Source organism: Oenanthe melanoleuca, chromosome 14, assembly GCF_029582105.1.
Source record: "Oenanthe melanoleuca isolate GR-GAL-2019-014 chromosome 14, OMel1.0, whole genome shotgun sequence".
NCBI classification, from domain to species: domain Eukaryota; kingdom Metazoa; phylum Chordata; class Aves; order Passeriformes; family Muscicapidae; genus Oenanthe; species Oenanthe melanoleuca.
This window is the reverse complement of record NC_079348.1, coordinates 8730304-8744438: the sequence shown is the minus strand read 5'-3', so window position 1 is coordinate 8744438 and position 14135 is coordinate 8730304. Positions and strand designations below refer to the sequence as shown.

The window sequence follows — 14135 nt, the reverse complement described above, 5'->3', positions numbered from 1 at the left end:
TTGCTGTCAGATTATCAGAACTGAAGCAAAAGTACAAACATATTTGCTCTGATTCCTGCTGCAAGCTCAGAAGAGTTTTGAAGCCTCTCTCACGACTCCCTGGGCTATAATGATCTAATTCATTACAGCATGAGCCTTTCTGTGAACAATGTTCAACCACTGATGTCCATCTTGGAAAGCTCTGGGAGAGGCAGTTCCCCTGAGGACACAAGCAGCACTTGTGCCACCCCACCCGTGCTCACACAGCACCTGTGCTGCTGCCAGCTCCCCTCAGCACAAAGCCCTGCAGGCTGGGACACACAGACCAGCCCCAGGCAAGGCCAGTGGTGCAGCTGGCAGCCTGGGAGACTTGGGAGCAAAACACAGAGCCCTCCAGGCACATAGAGACATCCTTACCAGGGGTGTATCTGGCATCAGAATTTCCCCATCCTCCACCCAGGCGAAGGGAATTATCCCAGGTGGACAGGGGTGGCTTCTGGCCTGTCAGCCCTGGAGGGGGGCGGGACGGAGCAGTGATGCTTTTAGGTGGCAAAGGGACCTTCCACAGCTCATGAGCCAGAGAGGTGTTAGTGACTGATCCAGGAGACCATGTTGATTTGGAATCACTGTTTCTGGCTACTAAAAGACACAAAAGACAACCACAATCACTGCTTCTGCAACCATCACCTTGCTGCAAAGAAAAGCTGCTCAGTTAGGGTAAAATCAAAATAGCTGCTTTGAAATCAGTGAAGTTACCATGCTGATGAGACTTCAGCACTGCTTTTATTAACACCTAGGATCCCCCGGAGCATGTGAAGGGGAAGGAACCAGAGCAATGCAAGCAGACATCACCTGAAGTGCTTTGTGCTGTACTGCTGAGGGAAACATTGTAGTTGGAGGCACGAATGGATGACCAGGCACTAGTTGAAGGCAGCGTGGTGTTCAAAGATGAGGATGACCCTGCAACGAAGACAAGAGTCAGACACAGCACAGCATGTCACAAATGCAGCAGGATTAAGAGGCTTGGCTTGTGCTCCAGCCTGAACACTTCTGCACAGTCAGGGGAGGGACAGGCAACCCTCAGTCCCCATCCCAGCCCTTGGGCACACGGTGGCAGCAGGAGAGCAGGGCTGGGCTGCCAAGGCTCTGCTGCTGCCAAAGCCTGGGTGTGCACAGCTGACATCAGCGTGCAGAGCACAGCCCACATTCCTGGGACAGCTCCTGCACTGCATCAGCAGCAGGGCTGAGCCAAGGATGAGCTCCCAGCCCTGACAGGAACACCACCAGGGATACAGCAGGAGAGGAGCAAGCAGGAAACACATCCCAAACCCACAACACGAGGGACAACCAAGGCAGCAAGCAGCAAGACAAGGAGAGGAGCAAGGAGGAAACCCAAGGGATAAACTGGGAGGGTTGCAAGCAGAAAGCATCTCCAGGACAGCAGTGTGTGGGGCTGAGGGAAGGTCACACACAGCCCCCAGGCAGGCTGAGCATACCACTGTTCCTGTCCCTGAGGTGGTCAACTTCCCGCACAGTATTAATTGAGAGATTGTTTATGACACTGCCAGGAGTGACGTAAGGGTCAGTCTCGGGGTCGATGTTTGGATAACCTTTCCATGGCTCACCAGGGCGAAACTCTAGGAACACAGATGCAGGAAAGAAGCTTATTTTCACTATATTCTTACAAAGGAAACAGCTGTCTAAACAAAACATCTCCTAATGACTGAAAATCCAAAACCTTTTAGGCTTTTAATTTACATGATTTAGCTTTCACTTTATTCATTTAATTCCTGGTTTCTCTGGCAGATACACTTCTCTCTGTACAATAAAACTCCCATTCTCCATTCCCATCTGCTAGGAACACTCCAGGAATCCGGGAGAAGCCCCGGGCAGGGGGAGGGAGGGGCTGGGCTGTACCTGGGGGCCAATTAACACTGCTAGAGCCATTAGGCGATTTGGCACGGGGCCAGCCGTCCCCAATGGAGCCGGGAGGACTGGCTGGCGAGTTACTGCTGTTCATGAAGTCGTAAGGAACAAACGGAGAATCTTCCAGCCTAAAACCACTTGAAATAGCACCTGATTAGGGGAAAAAAACAACAAAAAACAGTAGTCAAATATTTTTCCCGTCTGGTTTTTATATCCCTATGTAATTATCTATCTATCTATCTATCTATCTATCTATCTATCTATCTATCTATCTATCTCTAAAAAAAAGCATGTCATGGATATATAATTAAAATCATGTCCTTGTAAATCATTCATGGAATATATAGCAGCACACTGTCTCCTTGTGATGCCAAGTTATACTGGAGATCCTACAGGAGTATATAATTCAAAATGAAATATGTCCCAGTAATTCAAGATTAATTTTAAAAACAATCTCATTCCATAGGGTAAGAGCATTCTGTGGGACCCCACTTGACTAACGGGGTTCTTTGGTGGGAGAGCTCATGAAAGAAACAGCTATAACATGTGAAGGATCTTTAGCTACTGCAAAGCTCTGCAGATTCTATTCCTATTCTTGGGAGGCAAAAAAAAATTAAAAATCCCTGAAGACAGAGCAAGGAATGGTTTAAAAGTTATGAGACAGCAAAGCTGTTCTGCTGCAGTTCTGAGGGAACCAGGGATCCCATGATACAGAAATTCCTAGCTCTGGTCAGAAAACATCACCTCCAGGTAAAGCAATCCCAGCACTGCCTGTGGCAACAGTGGGATGGGTTCAGCTGCAGGGAATGGCCACTCCAGGCCATGGCACCAGAGGCAGCTCAGAGCAGCAAAGCAGCTGATGCACCTAAAAATACCCCACAATCTGAGACTGAACAGTAACAGGAGACTGGGGACATTTGTAACTATCTTTAGACACAGATTCTTGGGCTAGAGACTCGAATTTTAACTGGATGAGATTTCAAGCAACTGAAACAGTTGAAATGTCATATGAATCTTGATTACTGGAATGAAACACGAAGCAACCAAGTTCACCTCCTCTAAAACTAAGGACAGCAATGGTACCAAGTCTAGCCCTTCTAAGCTCTCCCCAGTTTTAGAATGCAAACACAGACATTCATAACCAAAACCTGTCAGCAAAAATGTCAGCCATGCCCAGAATGTGGTAAATCCCCCAAAATCACCTTAGGACAGAAGGGTGGTGGGAGAGAAAACCTGAAAACCAAGCTTTTGGCTTAAAAATATATGAAGCATTCCACAGGAGATTAAGGTAATGCCAGTAGCAACAATCACACTTACAGAAAAGTCTGGTTGAAAAATGAATTCTGTAGAATGTTTCTACTAATCTCATCACAAGATCATTCTGTGAGCAGTCAGCAAAGCTGTGGCTGCTGTGGTAGACAAGCAGCATGTTGGCACAGACAGAATACAAACTGTGACCCAGGAGTTATAACCAGAGCCCAAACACTGCAACTGCACTGACAGGCAGAACCCCAGGCTGATGTGGCACCAGTGCTGCTCAGGGCCACGCTGAACATACCATGTTTGCTGGAGTTTTGATCTAAGGATGTGTTCATAGAAATGCTGTCGACTGTAGTCCATTTCCTCAGCCGAGATTGTGGCTCTTTAATACTGCTCATATCCAGGTTTACATTCAAGTTTGAGTTCATTCCTGAAAGCACACACAGCTTATGAGACACAGACTGAACTTCTTCTGCTTGTCACCACTGCTGTCCCAGAAAGCACTGAAGAGCACATTGCCTTGGTTATGTCATGCTTCCAAGGCTCTGGTTCTGAGGAACATTCTAGCACTTAAACCAGGGAACTCTCTGCACACAGAAGCTAAGCTGAGCAATGCAAAGCACTCCCAGGTTCTCAGCTCGTGTCCTCATGCAAAAATGTCAGTGGAAGAAAACATTAGGAAGTTAAGAGAAACTAAAATGTAAATACCTAAAATATGGGGCAAACAGAACTAGTCTTGACCTGCTGTAGCTGTGGTCTGTACTTCTAGATGCTTCTCTGCCAGAGAATCAAAACAATGCCAACCCAAATCAACTCAAATACCTGGGAGAACCAGCTCTTCTGGGCTTGGACAACGTGCCCACATTTTTGACCTTGGCATGCCTGCTCCCTTTCCAAGTCTGTAAGAATCCTGAACTCACAACTCTGCCTGGGTACATTTCCATCCCTTCAGATCTATTTACTTCTTTTCTGAAAACAAACCACTACAACAGTTTAGCTTGAGGCCAGAGACACACAGGGAACTTCTCCAATGTCTCCTAGAAACACTTTCCTTCAGCACTGCAAACAAGGGCTTGCCCCTGCTCCTACATGGACTTTCACAGCCATAAAGAAACTGGTTTATTTTTTGAGGGGTTTTAGTTTGCTTTTCTTAAAGGCAAGAACAAGAGTTGGTGCCAGAAAAGCCTCCCCTTGAAAAGCCTCACGGAAAGTGCTTGGAACAGGATGGAGTTAAGAAATATAACAACCATCAATAGCTCACACAGATAAAAGGGAAAGTCCAACTGATCCTGTTTCTGACACCTCCCTCTGGCATTTTGCTGTTGTCAGAGCAGTAACTCTGCACCACAGTAACCTTCCTCCTACCTCTGGAGAAGCTGCAGAGACCAGAGCTCTGAGAGAAGGGTTAGAAAGACCCCAAGCTGGCAGAGGGGCACATCTGTGAGCAAGCCAATGCCAGCCCCCAGCAGGCACAGCTCTGTATGGGAGATGTGTGGGCTGAGTGATGGATACCAGCCCCTGGACATAATCCATAATTTAAACACTCTTCTCAGAAGTAATTTTTCATATCCTACTGTGGAAGACTTTATATTAGTTATACCAGTTATACTATTAGTTATAGTGTACTCAATGTTAGTTATTGGTTATATCAGTTATATTCACTATTTGCCAGATAAAGATTGTTTTTATTACTAGAAATACTTAATTCTGTAATGAATTAGGATGTGACTGTAGAACTGGTCAGGGAGAGAAGAGGGTGCTCTAGGCCCCAGTCACTTGGAGGTGATACAGTTTTCCTCTGGACTCAATTCTTCACTACAGGGGGAAGAAATTCCAGTAACATGCTTTTCCTACCCTTAAGCCTTTATGTGAGGACTGAGTGGCTCTGTGTGCTGATATCACTGTACAGAGGGACTCCTGTCAATTCCTGTGTCTCCTGGGATCTCAAAGCAACCTTACACATACTGGAGGCTCCTGAGACATGGCCATGATTCATGTAAGAAAGCAGCTATGGAATAGTATACAACAATTCCAGCTCAAGGAATGAAACCCAAAGGAGCCTGATCTGGGCAGTATGCAATCCCCCAGCACAGAGTTTGGCAAGAAAGTGAAATATGCCCTTCCTTCCACTTAACAGTGTCTCCAATAGCTAAAAAACTTCCTTTTTATGCTTTGCCCTTTGAGTGAAAGCAGAATTGGACATTGATGCCAATCATCACCAGCAGCTCTGAAGCAGCAGCCTGGGGCTGAGGCTGGCCACAAGCCACCCCCAGTGTGGCACTGTCCTGACCAGTGCCACTCTGCCTGCAAGCACAGGGACCTCAGCTGCATGGCCAGGAAACAGACTTCTCTGCAGAGGCCAATGAGAATGCAAAGGCAATCAGCCCAGCAGAAATGACCCAATTAGAATAAAAGAGATGAAAAGCAAAAATGAAGGAGAGGAAAGAAACGGGGGTAAGGAACAGTGGTCAATGGTAAACAGTTGTAGTAAGACAGCATTAAAAAGGGACCTAAAGTAAGAAGAAAATATACAAGCCTGGAATTTCTGAAGTAGAAATTGGACAGAAGCCTGAAAATGTAGGGAGAAAGAAACAGGAGATGTTTGTATTTATAAATGTTCAGATATTTTGCCTAATGAGACAACAATTCTTTAAAAACACAAAGCAAAAAACTTTCTTTCCTGGACAAAACCACTAACAGGCAAAGTTATGCTCTACCTTTGCAATTCCATAGCCTTTGAAAGCATTTCTAAAATCCCAATAAATGTGTCTACATCAATGGATTCTTTGCATGGATTCCACTTCTTAAAGTCCTTAAGCTCCAGGAATCAGGACTTTGTATCACCCTGGGGATCCAGGGGACAAAAAGGAGCACTAAAAAGAGCCTGTCATTCCTCAGGACTGTAATGAGACAGGAACACTCACGGGGAATGAGTGTACCTGGGAAAAAGTTATTTGGCGAACAAGGGTAACATGGAATTACTGGGAAGTGCTGACAGGGTTACAGTCATTTTCCAGGAGAAACAGGGGAAAGCAGGGCTGTGTGTCCCACACACACTGCAGGGCACCCACCTATAGGGAAGCTGCTGAATGCATTGATTGGTGATGGCCCTTTCTGCAGCTCAGGAGTAGTGTGGGGTATGACATTCTCAAGGAAGGATTTCATGGAGGGCTGATGGAGTGACTGCTGTTGAGAGGGTGGAGTTTGCTGCTTCATTAACAGGTTTGGATCAAGCTGACGGGACTGTTGCATCATCTGTTGCTGCATACTAAGAGATCGACCCTTAAAAAAAACACAGCAGTTACAATATCAATGAGCAAAAGCTTTTCCATGTTTTGAGAAAGAGAATGAAATGCACCTTTGTACATCCTGCACAGCCAAACCCCAGCACTGAGTCCCTCCTTTAAATCCTGCCAAACCCCTGCACACGTCAGTACGAGTCACAGCAAGAGATGCAGCTCAGGATGGGAAGCAGTTATCAGGAGAGTGCAGAAGTGAGAATGAGTTTGTTTCTTTACCTGCTGCTCCTGCTGCTGCCGACCCCCAGAAGGCATGCTCCTCTGGGGCTGTGCCTTCTGCTGCTGAGCCAACAGCCGCTGCGAGACAGGGAGGGGTTTAGAACAGCAGTGACACCCGGCTCCACTCCCTCACTCACACAGCCAGCAACCAGCCTGCCCAGCTTACCTGTAACTGGGAGATCTGAGAAAGCTGGTTTAACTGGGACAGTTGATTCAACATGGCTACCTGTTGTGGGCCAAAAAGTGGGCTCAGGCCACCGCTGTTTGGTGCATACTTCAGTAATGATACTGGAACCTGCAACACACACCAGGGCCAAAAGTGACTGCAACGGGTTTGCTTAGTCCCAGATATGTAGAACACTATAATCTCTGGTCAGCAGATGCCTGGTTTCATCAAGCCAAATATGTTCCCAAATGTTTTCACCAACAAACAAGGAACGATTTTCTGAAGCAGCATTTAGATAGTTTATACACAGAGTGTTTTCTGTACCACTTACCTGAGGGGATAGTAATGGAGGAGGCACTTGAGCACGTGGATTAGGCTGAGATGAATTAAGAGGTTGTGCTGGAGGCTGCTGCATGCTCCTGGGCTGTGCTGCTATATTCCCAACACCAAACACACTGGGATTGCCATTCTGGGGAAAGGATGGGCAGTCAGTGACAATAAACCACTTGTGCTGCTTCTCCCACCCCACACATTTCAATTACAAGTTAAACACCTATTAATCACAGAAGCAGCTACAATGTTATATCAAAAGGCATTAAGTGCTGTCAAGTAACAAGCCAAGGATATGCAGGCAGCCTTACCTGTCTAACAGAATTCAAGCTTTGCATACCCAGCCCTGCTAGGGAGCCCAGGGCTTGGTTAGGTAGTGCATTATTTGAAGGGGGAAGCTTCATGTTTTGATTGGACATAAACTGCATGTTTTGGGACTCGTCTGCTACAATGCCATCCTGATGGGACAGACAAACCGAGGCGCAACAACCAGCCAGCAAGCAAGCAGAAGGGAGAGACCATGGCAGGAGCAGAAGGGAAGAGTCAGGACAGTCCAGCACCAGCAGGAAATAGGCAGAAAACAAAAGAGATCAGGTTAGTCATTGCCACCGAGAGGGGCTACAGAAAGAGCTTAGTACTGTGTACCAGGGAGTTAAAAAGGACAGATCTGCCTCAAGGATTAACCAGCCAGCCCCCAGCCCCCCTCAGCACCTGCAGAAGGCTCAGGAGCACACAGGTCACCCCTGGGGGGGCAGTGGAGGAGCCCAGCAGTGTCCCCATGTCCCCAGCTGACCTTATCGAAGTAAGGACCGCGATCCATGGAAGACTCTTTGGGAATTTGGGGACGAGAACCGGGGCCTTTGCCAACCACACGATTGTAATCTCCCACGCCCAGGCCGTGCTTGTCCATCTCCATCCGCTTGTCCTGCAGTAACCCTGGGGACACACAGAGGTGGCTCAACACCCTGGGGCCTGGGGACAGCTGCCCTGGCACCCAGAAAACAAACAGCACTGCAGCTTTGGACTGGCTGGGCTTCACTGAAAAGGGAAAGGAAACCCCCTGTACCAATGGCTACAGACAACTGAGACCTGGAATCAGCACCAACAGATTTTGCAAGGCTTCACACAAATATTACTCTCAGCTTTCCTTAAAACCAAGAATGTATAATTGTTTAAACTTGCAATAATTTAAATATCAGGCTTGCCATTAATATTGAAATCTAAAACTCAAAGAACAATTCCTTTACCCAAAAGACTATGAGCCCCAAAGTGAAAATACCCAATTTTGAAGTGGAATTTGGAGAGAGTAACTACACTAAAAACTACAATGCTGCAAATCGTTTTAGTTAAATATTCTATCATCATAATATACTGTTATTAATGTATTAAGAATTATACTATCTTTTATTTGCTAAAGAAATCTTAATAGTGAATGGAATCAAATTAACTATAACTGCTCCCAAGTAACTTTATACTCAGGTTTAAAAGTTTCTAAAATAATTGTTCAGTATTAATTTAGTTCTTGGAACTGAACATGTGTTTCCAAGAATGAACCCAATGAGACAGTGTGGGATTTGGTAAGTTTCTGTTTATACTCAGTGGAAGTGCCTGGAGGGCAATCAAGATATTCATATTACAAGAAACAAACCCACCACACCCTGAAAACATTCTCTCTTGTCATTTTAACACATATAACTACGAATAAGCTTAGTTTGATACAGGGCCAATATCCCTATAGCAACCAGGTGATTCTGTGTGCAGCATTACTCACACACACAAATACTTTTCTCCACAAGGACATTCCTTTTCTTCAGAGAAATAGATACTTAAATATTTATAGCTATATATACACTACATATCATTTTAAAAACGTAATTTACGGAAGAATGTAAGGTAAAAGAGAGTATGGAAGGAAAAACAATACAGCCCAGCTCAGTTCTGCTGCTCCTACCTCCAGACATGTCCATCTTATTGCTCTGTATGGTTTCTTCTGGTGATTCTCTCTGAAGTAATAAAATAAATCACAATTATTTAATAATAATATATTTTAGACAACACAAAGAGATTCCTGCACACTATTACAAATCAAAAATGCAAGAAAGAAAAATTAAGACCATCAGATGCTATTTTAAAGCATTTCCTCCCTTCAGTTGCCATCCAGTCAAGAACAGGTTCCCTCACCAGAACTCCTCTGCAAATGCAGTAAAGCATCAGGCTATGGGATGAACACCTGGCTAGTGGTTACAAAACCACTTTTCATCAATAAAGAAATCTTTTTGTAATGAGAATGCACAGAAAAGGGATGGCTGACAGGGGAGACAAACACAAGCAAAAAGAAAACCATGATGAAAATGAACACTTGGCAATTGAGCATTTCAATGTCTGTGCATTGTAACAAGCCCTGTGAAAAGGCAGCAGAGCCAGACAGGGACTAATACTTACCGAAAAACTGAGATTTGTGAATTGCTTAATGAATGGATTGATCCATGTTTCATCTTGCTTATTTCCACCTTTCATCATTCCCTTAAAAACAGAAAGGAATTCCTGTGATACTCAGGTCCTACTTTAATTACATCACAAAGAACGGAAATTGAAGAGTACTGTGTAAGTGCACTAATCCCTTCTGACTTAGCTTTCAGAAATGACAGCAAGCCTTGCCCCAAGCAGCTCCTCACCTTTGTGGGCATTTTCTTCATGTAGGGTGGCCAGTTCAACGATGGGTTAGCTTCTTGTGAGGAACTGCTGTTCCACATTCCAATCTCCACATCCTCCTCTTCCTCCCAGCTGGTCTGACGACTGCCACTCAATGGCATATCATCTCCACACCAACTATCTTGCATAGATTTAGGCCCTGGTGGTGAAAAAAACCCAGCAGTGAACATTTCAGGAGCAGCTTCACCCAACAGCTCGATGCCTACTGCAAAGTAAAAACCCCTGAAGAACAGGAAGCTTCCCCAGAGGTGTCTCACCCTCTCCAACACTCTGAGAGCACTCACCAGGTTTATTTGGAGGCTGCTGCCCAAGAGAAGCGTTGCCCCAGCCAGAGGTGCCTCCTGCATCGCTGACAGGCTCTCCCCAGCTCGTACCAGTGTCCATGGGCTTACCCCACGCCGAAGTCCCATTATCTACAGTAGTGGCTGGAGCAGAAGGCTCTCCCCAACCTTTGCAAAGCAGGGGCAGTTATTGGCATTGCTCTGAACAGGATTTTAAAGCTACCTAAAGAGACTCAAGTGTTTTGCCTTTTCTATATCCTTAACATACAGTAAAAAGCATGTGAGCACTTATTTCCCTTTTGTGTGAGGGTCATTGTTACAACTGCAAGCTGTTCCATTTAAAAATGCAATCACAAAAATACAAATTTTGTATTTATAGAATTACATTCTGATAACACAAATTTCTAAGATACTAAGCTAAGAGCTGCTTGTTACATGCGAGTGACCCCATCTGGCACTTGAAAAAGAGACACAGCACAAAATATTTCCTACATCCCATTAAGTTCCTCTCCAAAATCATTATTCACTGCTCATGAAGCCACAAGACCAGAAAGTCTGATAGCAAATCCTTATAAACCCCTCACCCTCCATTCTGTTCTGCAGAAGCTCAATGTTTCTTTTTTTGAAGGCTCATTAGCAAAATTAAATTTTAGCTGGTTTAGAATAATTTAGGAAAATATTTCAATCCTCAGACACTATTTTAAGTATTTTCTCTGTGTTCCCACTCCCCAGAATTCAAGCAGAGCTGTTTAGCCCATTTTACTGCCGTTATTTAAAACTAGAACCAATCTTCCAATCTACACAAAACCATCAATGCTCTGTGACAATGCTGTTCATTTCCTTAATAATCAGAAACTGTACTTCATTGCCACTTCACCCTTTCAACTTTGAAACTAAAACACTGTTCTAAGAAGCAAGACTAAAAAAGTGCTTTATAATCAACAGAAAACACAAATTTTGGCAAAAGCCAGGCTTACCAGAACCCGAACTGCTCTCCTTGCTAGACATGGCACTTGAAGACAGTAGCTGCGGATGTACCTGTGCTTGCTGGTCTGAACTGCTGCTACTGTTAGGGACATTTTTATTCCACATATTCACATTTTTGTAGTTGTATTTGCTTGGATCACCCCAAGCAGAAGTTCCATCATCAATCTCCATCTTGCGGCGTATGGATTCGGGGGACGGCTCCTCCCAGCCCGTGGGCTCTTCCTCCTTTGCTGGGGCTGGCATTGGCCCCCCCAGCCAGCCAGACCCTGGGGGCTTGTTCGTGGCAGACGGGGCTCCCCAAGAGCCAACATCTTGTTTGTTCCACTCAGGAGAGTTGATTGGCTTTGATGAGTCCCCCCAGACTTGAGGCTGATTGGATTTTGGAGGGTCTCCCCAGCCCTGGTTCTGATTAGACTTTGCAGGCTCATCCCATCCTGAAGAGTTGTTTGGGGTTGCATTGTTGCCTCCCCAAGTAACAGAATTTGATTTACCTGGCTCATTCCAACCAGACACCGACCTGTCGCTGTTGCTGCCTCCAGAACTGGATTTCTTTGCCTCACCCCAGTGGTTACTTCTAGAGTTTTCACCCCAGCTATCACCAGCAGACACTGCCCATCCTTGGCTGGCCTTCTGTCCATCTCCCCATCCCTGCTTCATCTTCGGTGTGTCATTCCAGGATGACTTTTCCTCTTTGCCACTTCCCCATGATTGATTGCTCTTGACCATTACTGTAGCAGCAGAATCTTCTTCCCACCCCCCTTGGCTGTTTGACCCTTTGGAGTCTCCCCACCTTGTAGCAGACTTTGGATCTCCCCACCCCGATACAGATGAGGTATCGTTATTATTAGGGCTAGGTCTATCCACACACCCCCCTGAGCTGGAAGTCTGTGTCACAGAGCCCCCCCAGGCCTCTGTCCCATTGTCAGTTTTTCTTTCACCCCTCGGTGATGTTTCGGTATCCCAGGCAGTGTTCTGTTTGATTGGAGTCTGTCCCCAACCAGAGTTGGAAAGGACACGTGGATCTAAGTCAGTTCTGTTCACTATGCTTTGGAGTAACGTGTGCTGGTCAACTTTCCTCCTCTCTCGGTTCTGGCTTTCCGTGGCTGCTCTGTCCTCGTGGCACCCGGCACTCTCTGAGCTGCCCTCGCTGTCCCCCGTACCTGTTTTGGCCCATGTGCTGCTCTGCTCAGCCATCTGCGAGGCAGCAGAACCCTGGCTGTTGAGATCATCCTCCTCAGTAGACTTCCATCCATTTGTAAACTTCCTGCTGTTTCCATTCATACCTTCATTGGAATGCTGATTGCCGGGCAGTTTGCTCCATTCCCCGTTGGAAATGCTGGTGCCGGTGCTTTGTGCAGGGCTGCCCCATCCTCTTCTGCTCCCGCCGGCACCGGCACCGTTCCCGTTTGCCCAGGGCATGTTCTGGGAGCTGACTGTCCCTGCCTCCCACACCCCTCCGCCTTTATTCCCGTTGATTTGAAAGTTAGTGCTGCCAGGCCCGCTGCCGCCCGGCTGCATTAGAGTTGCATTCACAGTGTCACCATTAGCTTGGCTGTTTGGGCCTGGACATTTGTCTCCAGAGTAAGTAGAACCATAGGCACCCCAGGTAGTACCGTACGAGCCGCCAGTTTTGGCCTCCCCGTTGCTCAGGTGAGAGATGGAAGTGCCGTTTGCCACTGGAGAGGCCTGAATCTGAGAATGATTCATTGTGCTCACGCGCCAGGCCCCGGGCCCTGCAGCGTTGGGCAGTTCGTTCATCTGCACCGAACCAGCAGAGTTTGGTAAACTAGAGGTCATAAAGTTAGTAGTGTTATTTGGTCCATTCATTTCAGTGTTAAGGTTTTGAGGTTGCCCACTGAATGAAACATTCCTTGTACCATTTACTTCAGAATCACAACTTTCCTGAAGGCTTCCCCAGGAACCATGGGCTGAGCCACCCACTTTCGAGTTAATACTCTGGCTGTTGGCCATCTGACCTATGGTACTGCACTGAATGCTTGTGCCAGGACTCCCACTCCCTACGGACCCTTTCAGGGCATGTCCACTGTTCTCCAACACGGACCAGGCACCATGGTTGCCATTTGAATTCAAAGTGCTTGGATTTAACCCTCCATTTGATGAAGAGTTTATGGTGCCCCAAGCATTCATTCTATTGTTGCTACTTTCAGATTTGCTGTCAGGAGCATCCACAGAAACTTGACATGTGCTTATTAAGGACCCATGGGACAACCCCCACGGCCCATTAATACTTCCATTGCCCACATTATTGCTGTTGCTACCAACCACAAACTTATTCTGAGCCCCATGTCCGATGCCATTGCGAATGCCATCGCCCTCTCCTGTGCTCCCTGAAGCCATGATGACGAGGTTCCGCTCCGACCCAGAGCTGGAGGCAGAGTCAGTGTCCATACATTCTGAAGTCAGCTCTGGGTCACTGCCAGTGATTGATGGCCATGCTTCTTTGTCAGAGCCGTCTACGATAACTTTATCCCAGTTTGTGCTGGAGTCACTATTTGAAGAGACTGGTCCCCAGTGAGAATTTTCATAATGGGATCCTAGACCACTGTGGTTCAGATCTAAAATGAAGAAGAAAAGCCCAAGAGGATCATTCTGAGTTTAGTATTATTACTTCATTAAGCAGAAGAGGAAAAAAAAAAAGGTATAAAGATATCAAGCCAGGAATTATTTTGCTTATTATTTATTTATTTATTTATTATCTGCTAAAACTGCGTTCATGGAAAGTGACAGAGAAAGCTCTAAGTAGAGCCCAAAGGCTGCCACACACAACTCAGAACACCTCCCACCATGCAGAGCTGCTCTCACAAAATCCTCAGAAAGCCTTAGACTCCTAAAGGTCTTTTTCTTACAGAGAAACATTTCTATTATGACCTACTTGCTACACATATGCATATTAAAAACCACAATACCCCATAAAACCAGAAAACACACTGAAAGGCAGAAATTCCAAGAGGACAT

The 14135-nt window shown here is 46.0% G+C and overlaps 1 protein-coding gene across 7 annotated transcripts in view; it reads right to left on the bottom strand.

The window, feature by feature from the left end:
• TNRC6A (trinucleotide repeat containing adaptor 6A) overlaps positions 1–14135 on the bottom strand; it is a 42719-nt gene that overhangs the window by 3435 nt on the left and 25149 nt on the right. For 5 of the 7 annotated variants that reach the window (XM_056503044.1, XM_056503047.1, XM_056503046.1 and 2 more), the window contains 15 exons: positions 11150–13735; positions 10176–10340; positions 9855–10030; positions 9622–9702; positions 9131–9182; positions 7973–8115; positions 7181–7318; positions 6850–6978; positions 6684–6761; positions 6237–6447; positions 3464–3595; positions 1897–2055; positions 1476–1616; positions 832–939; positions 397–618 (listed from right to left, as the gene is read on the bottom strand). In XM_056503044.1, coding sequence (XP_056359019.1) covers positions 397–618; positions 832–939; positions 1476–1616; positions 1897–2055; positions 3464–3595; positions 6237–6447; positions 6684–6761; positions 6850–6978; positions 7181–7318; positions 7973–8115; positions 9131–9182; positions 9622–9702; positions 9855–10030; positions 10176–10340; positions 11150–13735 — 4521 coding nt within the window. The remainder of the gene's footprint in view (positions 1–396; positions 619–831; positions 940–1475; positions 1617–1896; positions 2056–3463; positions 3596–6236; positions 6448–6683; positions 6762–6849; positions 6979–7180; positions 7319–7972; positions 8116–9130; positions 9183–9621; positions 9703–9854; positions 10031–10175; positions 10341–11149; positions 13736–14135) is intronic. The other 2 variants (XM_056503045.1, XM_056503050.1) reach the window with 1 other exon arrangement.